Below are 26,857 nucleotides of genomic sequence, written 5' to 3'. Positions count from 1 at the left end.
GCCTTGGCAGACCATGCAAAAAGAATCTGCGAAGCCCACTTCCTCCAAGATGAACTGAACCACCACAACTGGGCTCTACAGGCCAATGAATACTCCACCTCAGACATCAGAAGAGCTGCAAGACCAAGAACAAGCCACGAGAATAAAGATGAAGATCCACCCAGAGGAAAAGTGTTCCTGCCATACATCAAGGGAACCACTGATCGCATAGGGAAGCTGATGAGGAAACACAACATACAAACAATCTACAAACCCACCAAGAAAATCCAACAAATGCTACGTTCAGCAAAGGACAAGAGGGATCCTCTCACCTCTGCAGGAGTCTACCGTATACCATGCAGCTGTGGACAAGTCTACATAGGGACCACCAAACGCAGCGCCCAGACACGCATCAAGGAACATGAAAGGCACTGCAGACTACTTCAACCAGAGAAGTCAGCCATAGCAGAGCACCTGATGAACCAGCCTGGACACAGCATATTATTTGAGAACACAGAAATGCTGGACCACACCAACAACCACCATGTCAGACTACACAGAGAAGCCATTGAAATCCACAAGCATGTGGACAATTTCAACAGAAAGGAAGAGACCATGAAAATGAACAAAATCTGGCTACCAGTATTAAAAAACTCTAAAATTATAACAGCTAAACAACAGAGAGGAAAAAACCAGGCACAGATTAACGCCTCCCAGCAACAGATTTTCCCAGGCTCAGGCAAGCCTTCAAATGCTAATGAAGGTGATCAGCTAAACATTCACACCTAACTGCAGCAGGGAAGAGCTCCTTGCCCCACCCCAGCCATTCCACAGATATATAACCCATTTTTCCTACTTCCAACAGACCTCACAACCTCTGAGGAAGCTTGCCATAGATGCAGGCGAAACGTCAGGAGAAATGCCTCTGGAACATGGCTCTATAGCCCGAAAAAAACCACAAGAACCTAGTGATTCCAGCCATGAAAGCCTTCGACAATACATCATTTTTTGGTCACTCTTATAGTTTTTTGAGCTGAATTCAGATCTGTGTTTATTTTTTCACTACCATATGTAGTTTTTACAATGAAGCTAATCAAATAATTCATGCATTTACACACTGATATCCATAGAATCTAATTGATCTTAGTGCGTAAATGCATTGATTATTTGATTAGCCTCATTGCAAAAACTACACGTGATAGAGAAAAAATAAACACTTATCTGAATTCAGCACAAAAAAACTCTGTAAGAATGACCTAAAATTATATCTGATGAAAATATTTGTTGGCTTGTGTTACACCAGTGTTTCTCAACCTGGGGGTTGGGACCCCTGAGGGGTTCGCGAGGGGGTGTCAGAGGGGTCTCCAAAGACCATCAGAAAACAGTATTTTCTGTTGGTCACGAGGGTTCTGTGTGGGAAGCTTGATTCAATTATATCGTTGGTGGAGTTAAGAATGCTCTTAGATTGTAGGTGAACTATAAATCCCAGCAACTAAAACTCCCAAATGATAAAATCAACCCCTTCCCAACCCCACCAGTATTCAAATTTGGGCGTATTGGGTATTTGTACCAAATTTGATCCAGTGAATGAAAATACATCTTGCATATCATATATTTACATGACGAATAATAACAGTAGCAAAATTACAGTTATGAAATAGCAACGAAATAATGTTATGGTTGGGGGTCACCACAACATGAGAAATGGTATCAAGGGGTCGGGGCATTAAGAAGGTTGAGAACCACTGTGTTACACGAATGTGATGTCAAATGTGCAGACTCTACAGTAGTCCACTGTAATGTACCATTTGTCATATTTTAAAAAGTTGACGTGGCAGAAAAAAATAAAGACATATTTAAAATCAGCATATAGATTGATTTGAACTGTGCTGCTCTCATTTCTGATGATTACAAAAAGTTTGATTTTGTTGCCTTGTGATACTCTAAACTAAAAACCCCTATTAAAAAGCTGATTTTAGAATGAAGCTGTTATATTAAGTTACATTTCTCTTTATTTCTCTTAATTTGTTTTGAATTACTGTAATATTTCAATATTAATATCAAGTCATGGTGCAGCATGGGGTGTAGTAATTGTTAGGCCTATTTTTAATAGTAATCCACGAGGTTTGGGAGGAATTCACCTTGATTTATAGGAGTTGCAGGTACTGGGATTTATAGTCCACCTGCATTCAAAGAGCACTCTGAACCTCACCAAAAAGGAAATTGGGCTAAACTTGGCACACAAAGCCCCCATGACCACAAAAAAAAAAAAATACTGGGAGGGCTTTGGGAGAAATTCACCTTGATTTGGAAGAGTTGTAGTTCACCTACAACCAGAGAGCACGGTGAACCTAAAAGCCGATAGATCTGGACCAAACCTGATATGCCCAAATTTGATTACTGGGGGGTTTGGGGGGAACCGACTTTCTTTTCTGGGAGTTGTAGTTCACCCACAACTAGAGAAACTCTGATCTCCACCAATGATGGACCTGGATCAAACCTGGCATGCATACCTGATACGCCCAAATTTGAGTGGTTTGGGAGGGATTGGCCTTGAGTTTTGGGATTTGCACTTCACCTAAAACCAGAGAAACTGTGATCCCCCACTAATGATGTACCTAAATCAAACTTGGCACATGGAACCCCATGGCCAACTAAATATACTGGAGGGGTTTGAGGGGAACTGATCTTCATTTCTGGCAGTTGTAGTTCACCTACATCCAGAGACACTGTGGCCACCACCGACAATAAACCAGGACCAAACTTGGTACACAGAACCCCCATGACTAATTGAACCTACTGTAGGGGTTTGAGGGAACTGACTCACCATGGTGGGAGTTGTAGTTTACCCTGCAGTCAGAGAGCATACTGAACCCCACTGATGATGCATCTAGAGCAAACTTGCCGAACACGACAAACTAAGTACTGATGGCATTTCAGGGGGTTAATCTGGCAAGATGTTCACCCCCAACCTTATGCATTTTGGAATTTTTTTTTTAAAAAAATTACTTTTTCAAATAGCCCGGTCAACACTGGGTACCCAAGCTAATATAATATAAAGCAAACTGTGCAAAACATACAATCACAAAATCCTACACTCATCCTAAACTCTTGTCTCCAGAGTTGTACTTCAATGCTCAAATTACACTGGCTCTTTCTTATATAATTTAGGAGCATAAAAAGCATGACATATGACTGTCTTTGGCACAATTATGTTTGATATGTTAAATGTATTTTTCCTGTGAAAATAATAAGTGTATAAAGAGATCAACAACAGCAATGATATGAGAAACTACTTACTGCATAGTTTTTGGAAATGACGCAGGAGGAGAAAATATAGGAATACCTCATCTTAACGATTTTAATTCTTACTCCACAATCCATTTCTATTTTAATCCAGAAAAATATGCTTTGAAAAAAGGAGGTAAACAGTTTGGTCCCCCCCCCCCCCCCGCCCGCCCGCCCAGCTTTTCACCCCAGTCCTTCACATTTGTAGTCAAGACACTGTGTCCATTTCCAAATTTCTCCATTTACAAGCCAAACATGTCAACTGTCCTTGAATGCTTTTCGACAGGCATTCTGTCAAATCATTACCCCATAATATAGGATGATTTCTGAGCAGCAATTTGTCATTATCAGTTTGGCTCTGTCTCATTCCTGCTTATCTCAGGAATAAGTCTTGAGTAAGTTTTGCTTAACTAAGTCAGAATTGCAACAGACTCAGCTTTATCTAGAATTTCTTTTTGCTGGTTTGCTTTTTTCTTTCATGCAGCATTTCCAAATATTTGGTTTTAAAGCTCCTTTAAGAAAAAGAAAAAACACATACTCAGATTGGGGCCTGGAAGGTAACAGAGTTCTTTCCGTCTTTCTTACTGACTAACCTTTGTGTGTTCCTTTAAATCAGCGTTTCTCAACCTGAGGGTGGGGACCCTGGGGGGGGGGTTACGAGGGGGTGTCAGGGGGGTCAATCAGAGACAATCAGAAAACACAGTATTTTCTGTTGGTTATGGGGGTTCTGTGTGGGAAGTTTGGCCCAATTCTATCGTTGGTGGGGTTCAGAATGCTCTTCGATTGTTGTTGAATTATAAATCCCAGCAACTACAACTTCCAAATTTCAAGTCTATTTTCCCCAAACTCCACCAGTGTTCATAATTGTGCCAAGTTTGGTCAAGATACACTCTCTGGATGTAGGTGAACTACAACTACCAAACTCAAGGTCAATCCCCACCAAACCCTTCCAGTATTTTCTGTTGGTTATGGGAGTTCTGTGTGCCAAGTTTGGTCCAATTCCATCATTGGTGTAGTTCAGAATGCTCTTTGATTGTAGGTGAATTATAAATTCCAGCAACTACAGTTCCCAAATGAGAAAATCAACCCCCTACCCCAACCCCAGCAGTATTCAAATTTGGGTTCATCTGGGCCAATTTTAGTCCAGTGAATGAAAATACTTCCTGCATATCAGATATTTACATAACAATTAATCACAGTAGCAAAATTACAGTTATGAAGTAGCAACAAAAATAATGTTATGGTTGGGGGTCACCACAACATGAAGAATTATATTAAGGGGTCGCTGCATTAGGAGGTTTGAGAACCACTGCATTAGAGAGTAATTAAAGTTTGCTAAATTTTAATTTACCCCACCAATGATAGAATTGGGCCAAACTTCCTACACAGAACCCCCATGACCAACAGAAAAGACTGTTTTCTAATTGGTCTTTGGCGACCCCTTTGACACCCTCTCGCGACCCCCCTGGGGTCCCGACCCCCAGGTTGAGAAATGCTGCTTTAATGGGTCTCCCAGTTCCTCCAAATTTGGTTCAGTTACTGTATCTGTTTATAAATACCTCTGTTCTTTTCCCCAATTCCCCACCAAGTGCTATGATAAAACCACAACAATATATGTTGATGTAATTTATTTGATAGGTAATGTTTATCTTAATTCTAGATGTTAAGTTATAATTTATTGTTATATGTTGGGTTATTATTTTTATGTTATTAGGTATGTATTGTTTGCTATATCCAGGCATTTAATGTTTGCCTTTTTGTGACTGGAATCCGCCCCGAGTCCCTTCTGGGAGATAGGGTGGAATATACGTAAATGAAGTTGTATTATTATTGTTTCTACAGGAACCCCCGGTGGCGCAGGGGTTCCGGTTCCGGTCCAGCGTATCTGTCCGAACGTATCTCCCTCTACGTCCCACCACGGAATTTAAGATCATCTGAGGGGGCCCTGCTCTCGACTCCACCGCTTTCTCAAGCAGGGCTGGTGGGGATGAGGAGCAGGGCCTTCTCAGTGGTGGCCCCCCACCTGTGGAACTCACTCCCAGTGGATATCAGGGCATCGACATCACTCCTGTCCTTTAGGAGAAAGACAAAGACGTGGTTGTGGGACCAGGCCTTCGGGCAGTCTGCTAACTAGATAGGACAACCAGGCAATTAGGACCGGCAGGACTGATATATGTGGACTGATAAATGTGGAAGAAAACTCTGAACCATGAGATAGCGAACACTGACTGGCAAGAAGGAAGAAGTGGTTGTATCGGTTTGTATGAAATTTTACTGGTTTTATTGGTTTTAACGGGTTTAGATGCAATGTATTGTTGTTGTTGTTGTTTGCTAATTTGTTATTTTGTTTTATTGCTTATTATTGTGTATTATGTATGCTATGGGCATCGAATTGTGCCTTGGATGTGTAAGCCGCCCTGAGTCCCCTTCGGGGTGAGAAGGGCGGGGTAAAAGTAAACCAAATAAAATAAATAAATAAATAAAGCGCTGAGCTGCTGAGCTTGTTGACTGAAAGGTCGCAGGTTCGATTCCAGGGAGCGGCGTGAGCTTCCGCTGTCAGCCCCAGCTTCCGCCAACCTAGCAGTTTGAAAACATGCAAATGTGAGTAGATCAATAGGTACCACTCCAGCGGGAAAGTAACGGCGTTCCATGCAGTCATGCTGGCCACATGACCTTGGAGATGTCTACAGACAACACTGGCTCTTTGGCTTAGAAACGGAGATGAGCACCACACCCCAGAGTCGGACACGACTGGACTTAATGTCAGGGGACAACATTTACCTTTACCTATTATTATTACAAGTATTTCAATGAAAATAATCTGATTTTGGAAACTTTTCTTTTTCATAGTTGCCTAATCATAAATAATCATACATCACAGAGTTGGAAGAGACCACAAGAGCCATTCAGTCTAACCCCCTGCTTTGCAGGAACACACAATCAGAGCCTACCCAACAGATGGCCATGCAGCCTTTGCCTACTGGATATGTTTGAGTAGGGGATTCTGGAAGCTGCAAAATATATATATGTCTCAGATGTTGGCACAGATGCTCTCTGAGTCCAAAGAGCGCCCCATTTTTGCTCAACCAGACTTGCTGCCTCCAATCTCGGAACGTAGCCCTTCAATTTTACGGTCTGAGCCAGCTGCCACCTCCTTGCTTCCCAGCTGCCGCTGCCTGCTGAGTCTCTATCCATTTAGGGCCCGAAAAAGCCCCCAAATTGGTTCAAGAGCAAGCCGTCTCCACATTTGGCTTGTGATAGGGTTACACTCGGAGACCAGGAGGGACCCAGCTGTCTTTTGCGACAAATGGAGCCAGCTGCTCAACAAGGCGATGCTCCGCAGGAGACAGGCAAACCCACCAGCAGATAGCAGCAGGAGCCAAAGCACATCCAAATGGCAGAGTTATCAAAAGGTGACTGATAACTGTGACAATTTTGAAAGGATACACTTTGGACTTGTCAACATGCAAAATGTAAAGAAGTACGGGAAGAAAGCATGGACGCCCCTTATCATTACTATTGCTTTACCCAAGAAAAGTTTGTTGTCCCAAGGGCCAGCTGACCTGAAAGGGCACCAAGTTGAGCAAAACTGAGCAAATACATCCCAGATGCTTAAGGAAAGTTCTCTCCATCTTTGGAAGCCTTTTAATAGAGGTCGGATGGATATATTTCAGGAGTTGTTTAGTTATGTATCCTTACATGTCATGGGGTTGGACTAGGTGGCCTTTGCAGTCTTTTCCAATTCTTAAGTGTATATGAAAGGGAAGGAAATGGAGGCAAGGGGGAAAGAATATTGATACAGATGTTCTAGATCAGCATTTCCCAACCTGAGGTGTCAGAGACCATCGCCAAAGACCATCAGAAAACACACTATTTTCTATTGGTCGTGGGGATTTCTGTGTGGGAAGTTTGGCCCAATTCTATCATTGGTGGGGTTCAGAATGCTATTTGATTGTAGGTGAACTATAAATCCCAGCAACTACAATTCTCAAATGTCACTATCTATTTTCCCCAAACTCTAACAGTGTTCACATTTGGGCATATTGAGTATTTGTGCCAAGTTCAACCATTGTTAGAGTCCACAGTGCTCTCTGGATGTAGGTGAACTACAACTCCCAAACTCAAGGTCAATCCCCACCAAACCCTTCCAGTATTTTCTGTTGGTAATGGGAGTTCTGTGTGCCAAGTTTGGTCCAATTCCATCATTGGTGTAGTTCAGAATGCTCTTTGATTGTAGGTGAATTATAAATTCCAGCAACTACAACTCCCAAATGACAGAATCTATTCCTCCACCCAACCCCACCACTATTCCAATTTGGGCGTATCAGGTATTTGTGCCAAATTTGGTCCAGTGAATGAAAATACATCCTGCATATCAGATATTTACATTACAATTCATAACAGTATCAATGGCAGTTATGAAGTAGCAACGAAAATAATGTTATGGTTGGGGGTCACCACAACATGAGGAACTGTATTAAGGGGTTGTGGCATTAGGAAGGCTGAGAACAACTGTTCCAGATTCCTAGAAGCTCTCCTTCTAACTAAACATACTGCTTTCTGCCTATAGACTACAACAGGTAAGGACCAGCTTAGGCTCTCCAGGTGTTTTGGACTTCAACTCCCACTAGGCTGTTAGGAATTGTGGGAGTTGAAGTCTAAAACACCTGGAGGGCCAAAGTTGGACCATGCCTGGACTATACACAGGTGGGCATTAAAAGCCAGGTCAGGCTCTCAATCCAATGGGGAGGGATGCGAGTTTTCAGCACCCCGTAAGGAACTGTCTCAGGTTTTGATCAGAGCCCCCGGTGGTACAGTGGGTTTAAACCCCTATGCCGGCAGGACTGAAGACTGACAGGTCACAGGTTCGAATCCAGGGAGAGCGCAGATGAGCTCCCTCTATCAGCTCCAGCTCCCCATGCGGGGACATGAGAGAAGCCTCCCACAAGGATGTTAAAACATCAAAACATCCGGGTGTCCCCTGGGCAACATCCTTGCAGACGGCCAATTCTCTCACACCAGAAGCGACTTGCAGTTTCTCAAGTCAGTCCTGACATGACAAAAATAAAATAAAAATCAGAGCCCAGCATAAGTAGACGTACTACTCACCTCTGCCGGATCCCCATCTCTTCTGGTGCCCCGCGGCACCCGGTAGATGCTCTCTGGGGGCAAAGGACAGGGGCGAGCTGGTGGTGGCACCTCATAGACCTGGCAAGAACAAGGAGAAATCAGAAACCGGTGTCTTGCCATTCCCAAACGACGCATCCTGGAATCAGTAGGAATTCTTTGTCTTTTGGACAAGGCTAACAGAGGTACTTGATACAAGGGAGAGAGGAGAGCAGCAGCATCCATCTGCTCTGAGCAGCCCAAGTATCCAGTGCTTGCCTCTTTCGTGGCTTCTTTCTCACTGATAACTGCATCAAGTCGACTGAAACTGATGACAACCCCATTAGTGAGACACTTCTACGTCAATATCCTCAAAAGCCCAGCTCAGGTCTTGCAGACTCAGGCTTCCTCAATAGAGTCTAGGCATCCGGAATGTGGTCTTCCTCTTTTCCTGCCGCCTTCCACCTTAACCAAGCATGAGTGTCTTTCCTAGTGAGTCATGCCTCCTCATGATATGTTTCATCATCTTGGCTTCTAGAGAGAGTTCATGTTGGAAATAGCAACCTTCCTCAAGCCTCCACTAGTTATTTGTTATATATATTGTTTTCATGTTGATGTATTTTATTTTATGTATTATGCATTTTATGTATGGCTTCTTTGTGTGCTATTTAGTAAGCTGCCCCAAGTCCCTATGGAAGATTATTATTTCATATCGAAAGCATTGCCTAAATTAGTATAAAACTGATAAAAATAGAAGGTGTGCAGGCAGCTAAATATCTTTTGACCAAAAACGGGCAACAGCAATGGCATTGTCTCTAGCCTCCAACAATTCCTCCTCTGTACATGAGACAGGGCACAATGGGAGATGGTGGTGGGGTATAAATAAAGTATTTTACTGACACAAAAACACAGTGTGACACAGCAAACAAGATATATATGCTGGATTCTGTATTGCAAAATCACAAGTCAAACACTTCCCAAGTGTTTAGGACTGTGTGATGTATTTTTGAATTATGTGCACAGATCTAAGTAAATTGAATTGTGGGAGTTGAAGTCCGAAACACCTGAAGGGCCCAGGTTTGTCCATGCCTGGTCTAGACTGAGGAAAGTCATAGTTCCACTCTATTCTGCTTTGGTCAGGCCTCGCCTGGAACAACCCTGTGTCCAATTCTGGACAAAGCAATTCAAGAAGGATCTTGACAAGATGGAACATGTCCAGAGAAGGGAGACCAAAATGATCAAAGGTCTGGGAACCATGAGTCCCTCTGAGGACACGGAGCAATGGATTCAAATTCCAGGGAAAGAGATTCTGCCTAGACATTAGGAAGAACGGCATCCACCCAAACATCCAGTTCACCATGGAAAAAGAAAATGAAGGAAGACTGCCTTTTCTAGATGTCCTAGTCATCTGTAAACCAGATCAACAATTGGGTCACACCGTTTACAGAAAACCCCCCCCACACAGATAGATATCTACATAAAAACTCCAACTGTCACCCAAGTCAAAAAAGAAGCACCATTCAAGCCTTGGCAGACTGTGCAAAAAGAATCTGCGAACCCCTCCTCCTCCAAGATGAACTGAACCACCTCAACTGGGCTCTCCAGGCCAATGGAGACTCCACCTCAGACATCAGAAGAGCTGCAAGACGGAGAACAGGCAACGAGAATAAAGACGAAGATCCACCCAGAGGAAAAGTGTTCTTGCCATACATCAAGGGAACCATTGACTGCATAGGGAAGCTGATGAGGAAACACAACATACAAACTATCTACAGACCCACTAAGAAGAGCCAAAAAATGCTACGTTCAGCAAAGGACAAGAGAGATCCTCTCACCTCTGCAGGAGTCTACCGTATACCATGCAGCTGTGGACAAGTCTACAGAGGGACCACCAAACACAGCAAGGCCCAAACACGAATCAACGAAGATGAAAGGCACTGCAGACTACTTCAACCAGAGAAGTCAGCCATAGCAGAGCATCTGATGAACCAACCTGGACACAGCATATTATTTGAGAACACAGAAATGCTGGACCACTCTCACAACCACCATGTCAGATTACACAGAGAAGCCACTGAAATCCACAAGCATGTGGACAATTTCAACAGAAAGGAGGGAACCACAAAAATGAACAAAATCTGGCTACCAGTACTAAAAAAATCTAAAATTACAACAGCAAAACAACAGAGTGGAACCGAACAAGGACATCTAATCACCTCTCAACAAAAGATTGCCCCAGGCACTGCCAGGCCATCAAATGCTAATCAAGGTGGTCAGTTGAAACATTCACACCTAGCTCCAACGGACAAGAGTCCTTTGCCCCACCCTGGTCATTCCACAGATATATAAACCCCCTTTCCTAGTTCCAACAGACCTCACTACCTCTGAGGATGCTTGCTATAGGTGCAGGTGAAACGTCAGGAGATAATGCCTCTAGAACATGGCCATATAGCCCAAAAAAACCTACAACAACCCATTAGGAAGAACGTCCTTATGGCAAATGCTGTTTGAAAGCGGAATATTCTACCCCTGAATATGGCGGAGTCTCCTGCTCTTGAGATTTTAAAGCAGAAGCTAGATGGGGATCTGTCAGGAGGACTTTTATTGTGTACTGCTGCATGGTAGGGAATTGGACTGGACGACCCTTGGGGTCCCTTCCAACTTGATGGTCCTGTGACCTCTTTCCTTACCTCTTGCTCCTCTTTCCTCCGTCCCCGCTGCCTCCGCTCCTCCTGGGGCGCTTCGAAGACCGTCCCAACTGCAGCCACCTCTTTCCTGGGCACCTGGTAAACCTCGGCTGCAACGTGATGTTGGTAAGGAGTGAGTCCGGGGGACGCAGGCTGAGGAAGGATCCGGACCCTGTTGGCCGGCACGATTCCTTGCTGGCCATGCAAGGAGCAGAAGTGCCATCCTTCGAGGCCAGGGGCTTCAGGCTGGAGCAGAACCATCAGGTCCCCCTTCCGGAAAGACAGCTCCTCCGGACATTCGGCGGCATTGTCATAAAGGGCACGGCAGAGTTGGGCCTGCTGAGAGATTGAGAGCGGAGAAGGCCATCACATATAGGGAAGGTTTAGCAGATCCTGAGACTTCAATACCAGAATCGGACAACAATTGTGAGCATGTGTGCCTTCTTTCAAATTATTATTACTATATCCCTGGTATTGCCTGTTCTGAGAGTTGGAAATAGATGGATGGATGGATGGATGGATGGGCGGACATTATTCCACATGGATTACCTGGTCGAGATTGACCATAGAGTCATGTTGGAGGACCTACACTGTAGAATTAATTCAGTTTAATATCACTTTAACTGTCATTGCTCAATGCTACGGAATCATAGAGGTTGTAGTTTGGTGAGGCTAGAGCACTTTTTTGGCGGAGAAGGCTAAAGACCTTGTAAAACTTCAAGTATTATTATTAACCCACAGTTAGTACAGCGGGTTAAATCACCAGCTACAGAAGATGTTGCAGACCAGAAGGTTGGCAGTTCAAGCCGCAGGTTGGGGTGAGCTCCCACACTCAACTCTAGCTTCTGCTTACCAAGCAGTTCAAAAACAGCAATGTGAGTGGATCAATAGGTACCACTTTGGCGGGGAGGTAAAAGGCGCCCCTGAAAAACATGCTGGCAATTTGATCAGGAAGGCGTTCATGGATTACAGGCTCCTCAATGTGGAAAATGGAATAGCACCTCCCCATGGCCGAGTCTAACACAGCCTCCAGATGCCAGAGATGAAAGAGGGAAGCCTTGCCTCTATCTATATATTATCTACTTTTGTTAATTGTATAATGGCATTGAATGTTTGCCATATATGTATTCTGTAAGCCTGGGTCAGGATGAGCACCTGCTGTCAGCCCCAGCTCACCTGCCCACCTAGCAGATCGAAAGCAGAAATGTGAGTAGATAAATAGGTACTGCTTTTAGCAGGGAGGGAATAAAAAGTGCCCTTAAGGACATCAATCAGGAGGACATCTAAGGATGACAAAAGCACCTCGACATGGAAAATGGAGGGACAGAACCTCCTCGTGGCCAGAATTGAGCACAGTCTCCAAGATGCCAGAAATAAGATGGGAAATGCCTTTACCTCTGTTTGAGTATTGTCTGTTCTTGTTAACTGTATAATGGCATTGAATGTTTGCCATAAATGTATTCCGTAATCCGCTCTGAGTCTCCTCGGGGAGGCAGAGCAGAATATGAATAAAGTATATTATTATATTTATTTTTACTCTGCTTTATCTCCCCAAAGGGGACTTAAAGTGGCCTGACATAAAAGCATTAGTATACAAATTAAAATATACAAATATGCTAACATCACAACAGAATTAAACACAAACAGCACTTAAAAAGCCACAGTTAAAATCCATCAAAATATATTCAAAGTTACCCCCTTGACTAGATGTTAAACACCTTCAACTTTAAAAGCCTATCTGAATAAAAAGGGTCAATCCCCAAGTTTCCATGGAATTGATTCACAGCAGTTCAAGTGGTGTCAAACTGCATTGAAAAAAGGGTCAAACTCTGAGACTCAAGTCAGTAAATCATCAAGATCTGACAACTCCAGTCCGCAATCCACCATGCACAACAGTTTCTACCATTCCCAACTGGCCGGAGACGATGGGAACTGTAGTCCAACCCAGCTTCTAGACTCAGAGGTGAAAGAAAGCTGTAACACAAGCAAATGGAGGTATAGGCAGTTAAGGTCCTCCAACATGACTCTATGGTCAATCTCGACCAGGTAATCCATGTGGAATGATGTCTGTCTATTCGTCTGTTCGGACGGATGTGTCTATCTATCTATCTATCTATTTCCATCTCTCAGAGCAGGCAATACCAGGGAATATAGCTGCTTTGAGTCTCCTTTGAGCGAAAAAAGTGGGATATACATAAATATAGTAATAATAATTTGAAAGAAAGCACACATGCTCACAAATGTGTGGACAGACTAGTACAGTCTGTCTGTAAAGAGTTGCCATGGCGGCCCATTCATGCTACACAATTCTAATGATATAATGTCCCAATAATTGTCATGTCTGCCCTCTATGCAATCCTGGGGCTTGTAATTTGGGGAGGCATTAGACCTCTCAAACTGGGAATTCTAAGTAGCGCTCCCTAAACTGCAAATCCATGGGATGTTGCTATGGCAGTTGAAGTGAAATAGAGTGCTGTAGTTGTGTGTCGAGCGACAGGGCGATCCCAGGACACAGGATTTCAGGACCAAACCCTGAGACCTAAGGTGAACCCTCTTGTGATGTCACAGGGGTTGTTACAAGGTGATGGAAGGTCAGCCTATGATTATGTCACTAATGATACAGGATACATCAACCATAGCTGGACAAAATATGCCATAAAAAAACCAAGTCTCATAAATGAGGAATATAAATGCACATACACGCATTGTTTTGAAAGCGGTGCACTTGCCCTAGGACAACAACTCCTCCGTGTAGATTAGACATTGGCAAACTTGGGCCCTTCAGGTGTTTTGGACTTAAGGTTTTCACATAGTAGCTTTACACACAACAACAACAACAAACAACAAAACTTTATTTATATACAGCTCTATCTCCCCAAGGGGACTCAGAGCAGTTTCCAAGTGACATAATCAATACATACAACTTACACATGAGGACTTCAACCTGGGGCTTCTCTCACACCAGGCTTTCTCATAGACTAAGGCCTTCTTCACACAGAGGCTTCTCTCACACACTAAGGCCGACCTCACATTGTGAGGCCTTCTCACAGACCTTTCTCCCACTGCGGTTTACCTCAGACTGAGGGCTACTGCAGCTTTTGCTGAGTCATTACATCCATTTAACCCTTTCAGTGCTTGATTCACATTTTTGTATTTAAAATGCCTAGTTAATTTTTAATATTTCTAACATATTTGTATGTCATTGTTAAGCACCTGAAGGCGGAAAACAAAGAGCCTGGGGCTGTTAGGAATTGTGGGAATTGAAGTCCAAAACACCTGGAGGGCTGAAGTTTTCCCATGCCTGGTGTAGATGCAACCCTAGGGTTTGGTTTCCAGAGAAACCCATTGGGCAATTTTAGGGAAGTCATACACTCTCAGCCCCCAGAAAATCCGTTGACAAGATCACAACAAATCCAAAACTACGTGGCTTGTTTGCCAGGTGGCCACAAGGCAAACAGCCTTAAATTTGGGATCTGGTTTGGCATTTGACCCACTTCTTTCCTATCTTGTTGCTATCCTGCTTATCAGCCAAGCCAACGCTCACCATGGAGGCCCTGGACAATAAAATAGCCAGATTAAATATATCCCTAATACCGTTCTCGCGTCAGATGAGATATGCTCTTTGTATTCCTGTATCTAAGAGGGATGATTAATACTTGGAGCTCAAAGGTCGCAGATGGGAGGCTGGGGAGGAGAAAAGAACCAGTTGACATGTTGACAAATAAATCTTCAGTAAGGATGACCTCAGATTAGGGTTTGGTGCTTAAAGAACCTTCAAGAAGCCCGATGGACGGGCGGGCGTTCTCCAGCTGCAATTGAGGTTAGAAGGGCGATCCCTGGAGGGATGGAAGGGCTGCAGTTTGCCAAAGTTTTCAGGAGACTGGGGAAAACGTGGCATCATAATCTAAGCCATGCCTAATTCCATGCAGCTGGGAAATATTTGAACTCAAATTACAGCTCTGAAATTTGACTTCTTTTGGACTGCAGCTCCCAGAATCCCTGAGAATTTCTGGGAGGTGCAGATCAAAAAGTATTTATTTTCCACATCCTGACTCAAATGGACTAGGACAGTGTTCCTTAACCCTCCTAATGCCGTGACCCCTTAATACAGTTCCTCATATTGTGGTGTCATAACATTATTTTCATTGCTACTTCATAACTGTAATTTTGCTACTGTTATGAACGAAACAATTGCCAAGCCATCAAATGCTAATCAAGATGGTCAGTTGAAACATTCACACCTAGCTCCAACAGACAAGAGTTCTTTGTCCCACCCTGGTCAGATATATAAACCCATTTTCCTAGTTCCAACAGACCTCACTACCTCTGAGGATGCTTGCCATAGATGCAGGCAAAACGTCAGGAGAGAATGCCTCTAGAACATGGCCATATAGCCCAAAAAAATCTACAACAACCCAGTGATTCCAGTCATGAAAGCCTTCAACAATACGTAATGTAGATATATGATATGCAGGATGTATTTTCATTCACTGGACCAAATTTGGCACAAATACCCGATACATCCAAATTTAAATACTGGTGGGGTTGGGGGGGGGGGGGTTGATTTTATCATTTAGGAGTTGCAGTTGCTGGGATTTATAGTTCATTTACAATCAAGGAGCATTCTGAACTCCACCAACATTGAATTGAACCAATCTTGGCACACAGAACTCCCATGACCAACAGCAAATACTGGAAGGGTTCGCTGGGCATTGATCTTGAGATTTGGAGTTGTAGTTCACCTACATCCAGAGAGCACTGTGGACTCAAACAATGTTGGATCTGGACCAAACTTGGCACGAATACTCAGTATGCCCAAATGTGAACACTTGTGTAGTTTGGGGAAAATAGACCTTGACATTTGGGAGTTGCAGTTGCTGGGATTAATAGTTCATCTACAATCAAAGAGCATTCTGAACTCCACCAATGATGGAATTGAATGACACTTGGTGCACACAACTTCCATGACCAACAGAAAATACTGGAAGGGATTGGTGGGCAATGACCTTGAGTTTTGGAGTTGTAGTTCACCTACATCCAGAGAGCACTGTGGACTCCAACAATGATTAAACTTGGCACAAATACTCAATATGCCCAATTGTGAACACTGTTAGAGTTTGGGGAAAATAGATATTGACACTGAATTCCCATGACTAATAGAAAATACTAGAAGGCTTTTGGACCTTGAATTTTGGAGTTGTAGTTCACCTATCTCCATAGAGCAGGAGGGGGGCTTTTTGTGGGGGGATTCACCAGCTGTTTCCAAAAAGGAATGGAAGGACAGATGGGAAGATCTTCAGCTTTCACTGCCAAAAGTGTTCCTAAGACCATCAGAAATATATGTTTTCTGATGGTCTTTGGTAACCCCTCTGAAACCCCCCTTGCGACCCCCTCAGGGATCCCGACCCCCAGGTTGAGAAACACTATTCTAGGAGGACACTCACAGGACCTGACATCTTAATATATTAAACTATTCCTTAGAAATTGAAGCAGGGTGGTGCAACGGTTTTGAGTGATGGACTATGTCTTTGGAGACCAAGGTTTGAATCCCTAGTTCACCAAGGAACCCACCTTAGGTAAGTCACACTCTCAGCCAGAGAGGAAGGCGATGGCAACCCTCTTCTGAACTAATCTTGTCAAGAAAACCCTGTGCCATAGATTGGACATGACTTGAAGGTACACAACAACTAATTGGGGGACATAAAGGCCTTTCCACCAGCACGCCAATCATCAAATAGGTCACGGGACTGCAAACCTAATTTGACACAAACCCAATCCAAATTCAACTTCAAATTCTTATTTGGTCAACCTGCTAAATCACTTATTTTAAATGTGACCTAAAAGGACCCAGGTACATTTCAGAGAAAGCAACACCATGCATCCTCTCTCATCCTGCTGACTCCAAAACACACCACCCCCAGATACTGTGGCTGGGGATGATGGGTTTCCAAATCCATTATGTTGAGGCACTCCCTGCAGGTTGAGAGATAGCTGGATTAAACACTGTTGGAAGATTGGGTTGCGAATAGAAATACTTTAAGGAACAGAAGTGGCCAAAAGCACTTTATCCCTCTCCTCCTTTTCCAATACATTTTCTGTTCATACATCTCTTTATCTCAGACATGGGCAAACTTTGGCCCTCCAGGTGTTTTGGACTTCAACTCTCACAATTCCTAACAGCCAGCAGGCTGTTAGGAATTGTGGGAGTTGAAGTCCAAAACACCCAGAGGGCCAAAGTTTGCCCAAGCGTGCATCAGAAAATGGTGTGACCTAGTTGCCCTCCAAGGTCAAAAGGGCTCTTCCTCCTTGTCTCTACACTAGATTCCTGCAAACATAAATTAATTCTCGCTTTTCCTCTCCAGGTTGAGCATACTTACAGACATTTTGCTTCTCCAAAGGCAGGTTAAGCTATCCAACGCCGAGGACCCGTGTTTACCAATTATTCCTTCTCCATTCCTTTGATGTTCGACATCCTGGCTTCATGTGCATTTGTGATTCTTGAACTGCTCTGGAAAGAAGAAAAGATTCCTGAGAAAATGAAGAGTCTTTAAAGATCCAGTTCTTTTGGAAGACCTGATGACTGATACAAAAAGCAAACTGAGAAAAGTTGGCAATGTTATATTATAAGTTTGCCAAGCAGGAGAAAAATATACATTTCCACTGAAACCAAGCCCTGTATCTGGATGACAAAGGCTTCTCTGGACAGTTTGCAATTCTCTTTCTGTCTCTCCTTTATTCCCAGACGTTTTTGTTAACTCTTCCCAAATCTCTTGGTCAGCACATTTGCCCCAGAAAAGCCATTTGGGAAAAAGGCCTGGCTGCATGGATTGAGCCAGGCTGGGCGTAAACTCAACATGCTTGAACAGGGAATTGTGTTGCAACCGCAGGGAGGAATCGCAAGCCAAAAGAGAGACCTTTACAAGAAGTCTCCACAAATAAAAATAAAATAAAAACCATGCAAACACAACTTGGCACACCGATTCTGCAGTGTCATGAAATCCAGAAAGCCTGAACTTTCCTCTTAGATACAGAAAGCATGGCAGCTGGAAAGTCCCAATTTACAGTTCCCAGTGTCCTTTTCGGATCCCAATTTCATTCTCAGATTCAGAATAAATGGAAAGAAAATCCAGAATATTGGGTTTATTTAAAAATAATCCTGCAGGTTACTTTTTCCTCCTGAGAATTAAAGGCAATGGGCATCAAAATATCCAGATGTTTTGGCAAACACACTCCAGACCTCAAAATATGTATCTCACTGAATGCTGAGGTCTGGTTTCCAGCTTCCTCCCAATTGCAAAATGTATTGCCCAGATGCTTACTGAAATTCAAGAATTACCAATGTATTTGGAGTTTTGCCACACCAATTCCCAGCAAGTTCCAAAAAGTCAACTTTATAGAAATCACAATGCATGCAAATTCAACTTCGGTTCATTAAAAACCCTAGTTTTTTCATCTTGAAAGCTAAGTACTCAAAAGCCGCAGAATTCTAGAGAAAGTAAGAGAGGAAAACAGTTCAATCTTGCTATTTTTCCAAGCACATAGGACATAATCATCCTCTGGAACTATTCAAAAATCTTTTGCAAATTTTGAGGAATTGCATACAGTTTTGTTTCCAGTCCAGAAGAAGCACACCCAGTGATAACTCCCAAGACAAACTGTAGCAAAAAGAGATGTATTTCTAGCAGGTCTATTTCATCCAATCCAGATCCAGAAAGAGCACAGTAGTCCAAACCAATGACAAAGTCCAAAATTGCACGTGCTGCAATAAAAACATACAAAGATAAACAAATGGGGGCTGTCTCGAGAAGAACAAGAGCTGACAAACAAAGGGCTACTTGAAAATCCAGAAAAAGTGGTAGCAGAATCTAGACCAATCCAGATCAGCTGTTGGGAGCAAAATTCATACCGTCAGCTAGAAAAGAGTTTTGCATTTTGCACATTAACACTACAAAACTTTCAAAAAGTCTGCAAGGCTTTGCTCTTTCTTTGTGGGTTCTAAATAAGGGCTTGGCGAACAGATCCCCAGATGTTCCTCACTTTGGGGGAACCATAGATCTGTCAGATCCTTAGTGTTATTATCCTTGGTTCCTTTGTAGAAAGACAAAATTTAATTTCTGCTGAGGCTGGGAGGCTTGGTTTGCTGCAAGCGTTGGTGGAGGAGGGACGCTCTTCAAAGGAAAAGCAGGCCGCCCCGCTCACAAATGGAAGAGTTTAGAGCTTTTTGCATGTAAAGCTGGGATCCTGGCTGCCACACAAAGCCATAATGAAAGGGTTGGGTGCTGGGCCCCTTCTCCCAAAGTAGCAATTCCTCAGGCCCAGGAGAAAGGCGCGCCGTCCAAGTGGCACAAACCTAAACTGCTGGATGCAATGGCCAGACTCCAAAGGGAAATTATAGCTGAGGATGCTCTGGCCATATGAATGGGAGGGAGAGAGGGAGGGTGGAGGATGAGGAAAGGAGGAGAGAAAAGAGGGGGAGAAAGAAAGCCAGATGGGAGAAAAAGAAAGAGATGTAAGGAGAGGGAGAGGAAAGCATACGGCAGATGAGAAAAATGAATGAAGAGGTGCAAAGAAAGAAGAAATCAGGTGGAAGAGGAGAAAGAGAGAGAAGATGCTTAAAAAAAGGAATCAGTGAAAAGACAGAAAGATCAAGTAGAAGGAGAAAACAAGTTGAAAAGAGAGAGAAAATCAGGCAGAAATTAGAACATAATCAGATGGAAAGAGAAAATAAGCTTGGATGAGAGAAAACCAATTAAGTTTGAAAGAGAAAATCAGATAGAAGGGGAAAAGATCAAGTGGAGATTGGAGAGGGAAAGACTGGGTGGAAACCAAAGACAGAAATTAGCTGGAAAGAGAGAAAAAGTTTGAAAGACAGATATACTCTGGCAAAAAAAAAAAAGATCAGGTGAGAGAAACAATCAAGTGACCAGAAGAAACAAGTTCGAACAGGAGGGAAATCAAAGACAAAAAAAACAAGAGGAGAGAGAAAAATAAGCCTGAAAGACAAAATCAGATGGATTGAAAGAAAACCGAGTAGGATGGGAAAAGAAGTTTTGGAAGAGAGAAAGTCAAAGATAAAAACAGGTGGAGACAGAAAAGGTGTTTAAAAACGAATCAGAAGGAAAAAGAGAAAATCAAGTGGGAGGGAAAACAAGTTTGAAAAAAGAAAGAAAAACAAGGACAAAAATCAGGTGGAAAGAGAGAAAAAAATAGAAAAACAGATACACTCAGGCAAACGAAAGATCAGTAAGAGGAGAGAGAAAACTAAGTCTGAAAGAGGAAATCAGGTGGATTGAAAGAAAACCAAGTAGGAAGGGAAAATAAGTTTTGGAAGAGAGAAAGTCAAAGATAAATATAGTTGGAGACAGAAAAGGTGTTTAAAAATGAATCAGAAGGAAAGAGAAAATCAAGTGGGAGGGAAAACAAGTTTGAAAAAAGGGAGAAAACCAAGGAAAAAAATCAGGTGGAAAGAGAGAAAAGGTTTGAAAAACAGATACACTCTGTCAAACGAAAGATCAGTTGAGAGAAACTATCAAGTGACCAGAAGAAAAAAGTCTGAAGGAGAAGGAAACCAAAGACAAAAAAACCAAGAGGAGAAAGAAAAATAAGTCTGAAAGAGAGGAAATCAAGTGGAGAGAAAGAAAACCGAGGAGGAAAGGAAAAGAAGTTTTGGAAGAGAGAACAGGTGGAGAGAGAAAGTAAATCTGAAAGAAGGAACTCAAAAACACAAATCAGGTGAACAGAGAAAAATCAAGTGTGGAAGAGAGAAAATGAGGTGGGAAAGACAAAAATGAGGTGGAGACAGAAAAGGTGAATCAGGTGGAAAGAGAGAAAGATGAAGTGGAAGGAGAAAACAAGTATGAGAGAGAGAAAAAAACCAGGCAGAAGAGAGAGAGAAGTTTGGAAGGAAGAGAATCAAGGGGATGGAGAGAAAATCAGGTGGAAAGAAAGCACAATCAGGTGGAAAGAAAGAGAAAGCAAACCAGGCAGAAGGACAGGCAGAAAACCCGGTGGGAAGGAAAGAACAGAAGGCAAACTCACAAGGAAGGAATGGTAGAGAGGGAAGGAACCAGAAGAGAAAAAGAAAGCGAGCAAGGAAAAGGAGGCAGAAAAAGGCTCAAAGCATGCGCCTTGAGTTCATTGTCTTCAGTTTTCCCTCTTTGCAGTCTCCTTTCTCTCTCTCAGTTCTTTTCCAAACTGCCTTTTCTCTCTCTTCTTTGGAGCATGCTTTTTCTCTTTCTTCCTTTTTTGCCACCTGCCTTTTCTTCTCTCTTCTTTGGAGCCTGCTTTTTCTTCTTTTTTGCCACCTGCCTTCTCTTTTCTTTGGAGTCTGCTTTTTTTTGCTCTTCTTTCTTTTTTGCAGTCTTTCCCTCTTTTCCAATCTGCTTTTTTTGCTCTCTCTCTCTCTCCCTTCTCTTGCAATCTGCTTTTCCCCGCAGAGGATTACTTCTCTCTCTCGCCCATCTGCTGGGGGCTGCTGACCCTTTCCTTTTCTTCCTCTCCTGGATGGGGGGATTTTCTCCTCCTTTCTTCCGCCTTTCACCCCCCAAAGTCTTGAGCCGGCTCTTCTCCTCCTTTCAGCTCTTCCCCATTCTTTCTTCCTCCCTCCTTCTCCCCCCCTCCTCCTCCTCCCCTTTCCTGACCCAGCAAGCTCTTTCTCCTCCTTTCTTTCCCTTCTACCTTCTTTCTCTTTCTCTCTCTCGCTTGGCTTTCCGGAGAAAGGCAGAAAGAGAAGGCGAAGGAGATGGAGGGGAGGCAAGGAAAGGGCAGGCAGATGGATTTGGCTGGGAGCCCGAGGCCCCCCTCCCTCTTCGCCCAGGGCACACACGTCTATTCCTCCCCCAGCCTCCTTTTTCCCCTCCCTCTTTCCTCCTGCCTTTCAGTCCTGGGTCCTAAGAACACCCTGCTCCACTTTGCTGCAACCTTGGGAGCATCCTTTACAGCAGACATGGGCCAACTTGGGTCCTCCCTTCAGGGGTTTTGGACTTCAACTCCCACCATTCCTAACAGCTTCAGGCCCCTTCCTGAACTTCAACCTGAGGAACAGACACAGACTCAGTGGAAATCTCATCCTCAGAATCCCCATTGAAATCCACAAGCATGTGGACAACTTCATCAGAAAGGAAAAAGCCATGAAAATGAACAAAATCTGGGTACCAGTATTAAAAAAACTCTAAAATTATAACAGTACATAAAGAACAACACTCAAACACAGGTGAACTCCAGACAAGAAACAAACAGGGACAATGTATTGTCGAAGGCTTTCATGGCCGGAATCACTGGGTTGTTGTAGGTTTTTTTGGGCTATATGGCCATGTTCTAGAGACAATCCTGACGTTTCGCCTGCATCTATGGCAAGCATCCTCAGAGGTAGTGAGGTCTGTTGGAACTAGGAAAAAGGGTTTATATATCTGTGGAATGACCAGGGTGGGACAAAGGACTCTTGTCTGCTGGAGCTAGGTGTGAATGTTTCAACTGACCACCTTGATTAGCATTTGATTGCCTGGCAGTGCCTAGGGCAAACTTTTGTTGAGAGGTGATCAGATGTCCTTGTTTGTTTCCTCTCTGTTGTTGTGCTGTTCTAATTTTAGAGTTTTTTTTAATACTGGTAGCCAGATTGTGTTCATTTTCATGGTTTCCTCCTTTCTGTTGAAATTGTCCACGTGCTTGTGGATTTCAATGGCTTCTCTGTGTAGTCTGACATGGTGGTTGTTGGAGTGGTCCAGCATTTCTGTGTTCTCAAATAATATGCTGTGTCCAGGTTGGTTCATCAGGTGCTCTGCTATGGCTGACCTCTCTGGTTGAAGTAGTCTGCAGTGCCTTTCATGTTCCTTGATTCGTGTTTGGGCAATGCTGCGTTTGGTGGTCCCTATGTAGACTTGTCCACAGCTGCATGGTATACGGTAGACTCCTGCAGAAGCGAGAGGATCCCTCTTGTCCCTTGCTGAACGTAGCATTTGTTGGATTTTCTTGGTGGGTCTGTAGATAGTTTGTATGTTGTGTTTCCTCATCAGCTTCCCTATGCGGTCAGTGGTTCCCTTGATGTATGGCAAGAACACTTTTCCTCTGGGTGGATCTTCGTCTTTATTCTCATGGCTTGTTCTCGGTCTTGCAGCTCTTCTGAAGTCTGAGGTGGAGTCTCCATTGGCCTGGAGAGCCCAGTTGAGGTGGTTCAGTTCATCTTGAAGGAGGTGGGCTTCGCAGATTCTTTCTGCATGGTCTGCCAAGGCTTTAACAGGGACAGCTAATCACCTCTCAACAAATGATTCCCTCAAGCAGTAACACGCCACATCCAAACACTGTCAGGCCATCAAATGCTAATCAAGATGGCCAAATGAAACATTCACACCCAGCTCCAACAGACAAGAGTTCTTTCTCCCACCCTGGACTTTCCACAGATATATAAACTCAATTTTCCTAGTTTCCAACAGACTTCACAACCTCCAAGGATGCCTGCCATAGATGCAGGTGAAACGTCAGGAGAGAATGCTTCTAGAACATAGCCATATAGACCAAAAAACCTGTAACAACCCAGCGATTCCAGCCATGAAAGCCTTTGACAATACGCCATATTATCCATTCCTGGAGTGCATCTAAACTAAAGAATTAATGCATTAGGTTACTGCTTTAACTAACATGGCTCAATGCTAGGGAATACTGGGAGTTGCTGTTTGATGCCTCACCAAACTACAACTCCCACTATTTGATTTCATTGAGCCATGGCTGATAAAGCTACGGTGTCAAACTGCATTCAGTTCTGATACCTTACTAGAAGCAGAATTTCATCTTCATTTCCTAAGTAAGGAATATGAGCTTAGGTGAAGCACTGGTTTGAGAATTGGACTATGTTTCTGGAAACCAGGGATCAATCTCTGCTTGGCCATGAAGATGCACTGGGTGAGCTTAGGCAGGTCACACTCTCTCAGCCTCAGAAAAAGGCCATGGCAAATCTTTACGCAACAAATCTTGCCACAAAAACACTGTGATAGGATTGCCTTAGAGTTACTAAAAGGTGAAACAGTTTAAAGTCACACCATCAATAATAACATGGGCCAAAAGCAGGGCTGACTCAAGGCATTTTGCTGCTTGAAACAATGGCACTCACACCTTTGATACCTTGCTTATAAGCAAATTGGACTGGCAATCTGGAGCGTCATACAATTCTGTTACTTTTTTGGAATACAATTCTTAGGATTGCCCCATCAACATGACCAACAAAGCATTGTGGGAGATGTATAAGGTAACTTACTCAAATGGTGTAGTGTAATTATGCCACTGTATTAAAAGATAAAGGTTTCCTCTGATATTAAGTCTAGTTATATCCGGCTCTGTGGGGTGGTGCTCATTTCCATTCCTAAGCCGAAGAGCCAGCGTTGTCCGTAGATGCCTCCAAGGTCATGTGGCCAGCATGACTGCATGAAGTGCCATTACCTTCCCGCAGAAGCGGTACATATTGAGATACTCACACTTGCATGTTTTCGAACTGCTAGGTTGGCAGAAGCTGGGCCTAACAATGAGAGCTCACCCTGCTCCCCGGATTCAAACCACCAACCTTTCGGTCAGCAAATTCAGCAGCTCAGTGGTTTAACCCGCTGCACCACCACTGTGTTATGTCACAAATTCCCAATTTAGAGAAACTGCTGTGAATTTTGATTTATTTTGCAGAGTTTTCATGCCTGAAGCATTTCTTCAATGATGTTGAATTTGTTACAGTAAGTCGTAGCAGGATCAAGTGTGTGTTAAAGAAAAACCTTATGATGTTAATTATTATGTGCAGCTGGAAAGTGTGGTGCTCTGCTCATGCTCTGAGAATGTCTTCTGATATCTTTGGTAATGATGGCACTCTACCCATGCTCAAAGAGGGCCTGCCAGCATTTTTGGAAAGGGTGGCCCTCTGCCCATGCTCAGAAAAAGTCGACCGGCATCTTTGGAATGGTTGGTAATCTGTCCATGCTCAGAAAAGGTGTGCAGGCATCTTTGGAAAGAGTAATATTCTATACATGCTCAGAGCAGGCCTTCTGGCATATTTGGAAGTGGTGGCACTCTGCTCATGCTCAGAGGTCTGCTGGCATTTTTGGAAAAGGTGGAACTTTGTCTATGCTCAGAGAAGGTCTTCTGGCATCTTTAGAAGTCTCGGGACTCTTCTCATGCTCAGAGGAGGTCTTCTGGCATCTTTGGAAATGGTGGCACTCTGTCTATACCCATAGAAGGTTTCCTGGCATCTTTGGAAAGAGTGGTAATCTGTCCAGTCTCAGAGAAGGTTTGCAGGCATCTTTGAAAAGAGTGGCACTCTGTCCATGCTCAGAGAAGGCCTTCTGGCATCTTTGGAAGTCTTGACACTATGCTCATGCTCAGAGGATGCATACTGGTATCTTTGGAAAGAGTGGTATTCTGTCCATGCTCAGAAAAGGACGTCTGTCATCTTTGGAAGTTATGACACACTGCTCATGCTCATATTCTGGTATCTTTGGAAAGAGTAGCACTCTGCCCATGCTCAGAGAAGGCCTTCTGGCATCTTTGGAAGTCTTGACACTTTGCTCATGCTCAGAGGAGGCTTTCAGGCATCTTTGGAAGTCTTGACACTCTGCTCATGCTCAGTGGACATATACTGGTATCTTTGAAAGACTGGCACTCTGTGGCATCTTTGGAAGTCTTGACACTCTGCTCATGCTCATATTCTGGTATCTTTGGAAAGAATGGCACTCTGTCCATGCTCAGAAAAGATCTACCGGCATCTTTGGAAAGAGTGGCACTTTGCTCATGCTCAGAGAAGGCCTTCTGGCACCTTTGGAAGTCTTAACACTCTGCTCATGCTCATATTCTGGTATCTTTGGAAAGAGTAGTACTCTGCCCATGCTCTGAGAAGGCTTTCTGGCATCTTTGGAAGTCTTGACACTCTGCTCATGCTCAGTGGACATATACTGGTATCTTTGGAAAGAGTGGCACTCTGTGGCATCTTTGGAAACCTTGACACTCTGCTCATGCTCATATTCTGATATCTTTGGAAAAAGTGGCACTCTGCTCACGCTCAGAAAAGATCTACCGGCATCTTTGTAAAGAGTGGCACTCTGCTCATGCTCAGAGGAGGCTTTCAGGCATCTTTGGATATGATAGCATTTTGCTCATGCTCAGAGGTATGTTGGCATCCTTGGACAGGGTGACACTCTGCCCATGCTCAGAGAAGGTTTGCAGGCATCTTTACTTCATGTATTCGAGGATGGAAATTCCAGAAGAGGATTGAGTCTGGGCAGGTTGCTTACCCTTTTGAAAGAACAGAGAGGACACTGTTTCCGGCATCCAAATCTGTTATCTTGCCCACCTCCTCCCCTTCCAGGAATCCCTATTCTTAGGATTCCCGGTCTGCATCCTTTGCTATGGTGACAGCTCATGTTGTCAAAAGGCTGCCCAGGTATTTTTCCCTCGCAGCGGTTTTTTCCTTCATGCCTCAACCGCAGGGCAAACCCTGCCAGAGTGCCATGCAAATGGCCCACGATAAGCAAGGCATGGAAAGCCAGCCGGGATTTCTCTCCGAAACAAAACACACGTTCCTGGGAGACCATGGCAGCAGCACAACTGAGGGCCCAATGCCACACATTGTCTTGCAGTGGGGGCGTTCTCTCTCTCCCCACACCCCCAGCTCCACGTTTTTCTCCAGAAATGCCTCAGAATACAGGGGATGACTAAGTGCATATTTCCATCCAATCCGATGGAAATACAAAATACTATACCGTAATATAGAGCAGGTCTGGCCCAACTTGGGCCTTCTAGGTGTTTTGGACTTCAACTCCCACCATTCCTAA

At 43.7% G+C, this 26,857-nt stretch overlaps 1 protein-coding gene across 6 annotated transcripts in view; it reads right to left on the bottom strand.

Annotated features, from left to right (window-relative positions):
- EFS (embryonal Fyn-associated substrate) overlaps positions 1–21,904 on the bottom strand; it is a 28,772-nt gene extending 6,868 nt beyond the window's left edge. Inside the window, exons 1-4 of one of the 6 annotated variants that reach the window (XM_060780012.2) lie at positions 21,738–21,904; positions 17,438–17,568; positions 11,064–11,399; positions 8,377–8,475 (exon numbers count right to left, since the gene is read on the bottom strand). In XM_060780012.2, coding sequence (XP_060635995.2) covers positions 8,377–8,475; positions 11,064–11,399; positions 17,438–17,443 — 441 coding nt within the window. In that variant the 5' untranslated portion in view covers positions 17,444–17,568; positions 21,738–21,904. The other 5 variants (XM_060780013.2, XM_067469748.1, XM_067469749.1 and 2 more) reach the window with 5 other exon arrangements.
- Positions 21,905–26,857: the final 4,953 nt, after the last annotated feature.

The sequence above is a fragment of the Anolis sagrei genome, chromosome 6 (genome assembly GCF_037176765.1).
Source record: "Anolis sagrei isolate rAnoSag1 chromosome 6, rAnoSag1.mat, whole genome shotgun sequence".
Taxonomy (NCBI): Eukaryota; Metazoa; Chordata; class Lepidosauria; order Squamata; family Dactyloidae; genus Anolis; species Anolis sagrei.
Note: the sequence above shows the minus strand (reverse complement) of the source record. Positions and strands in the feature narration are given on the sequence as shown.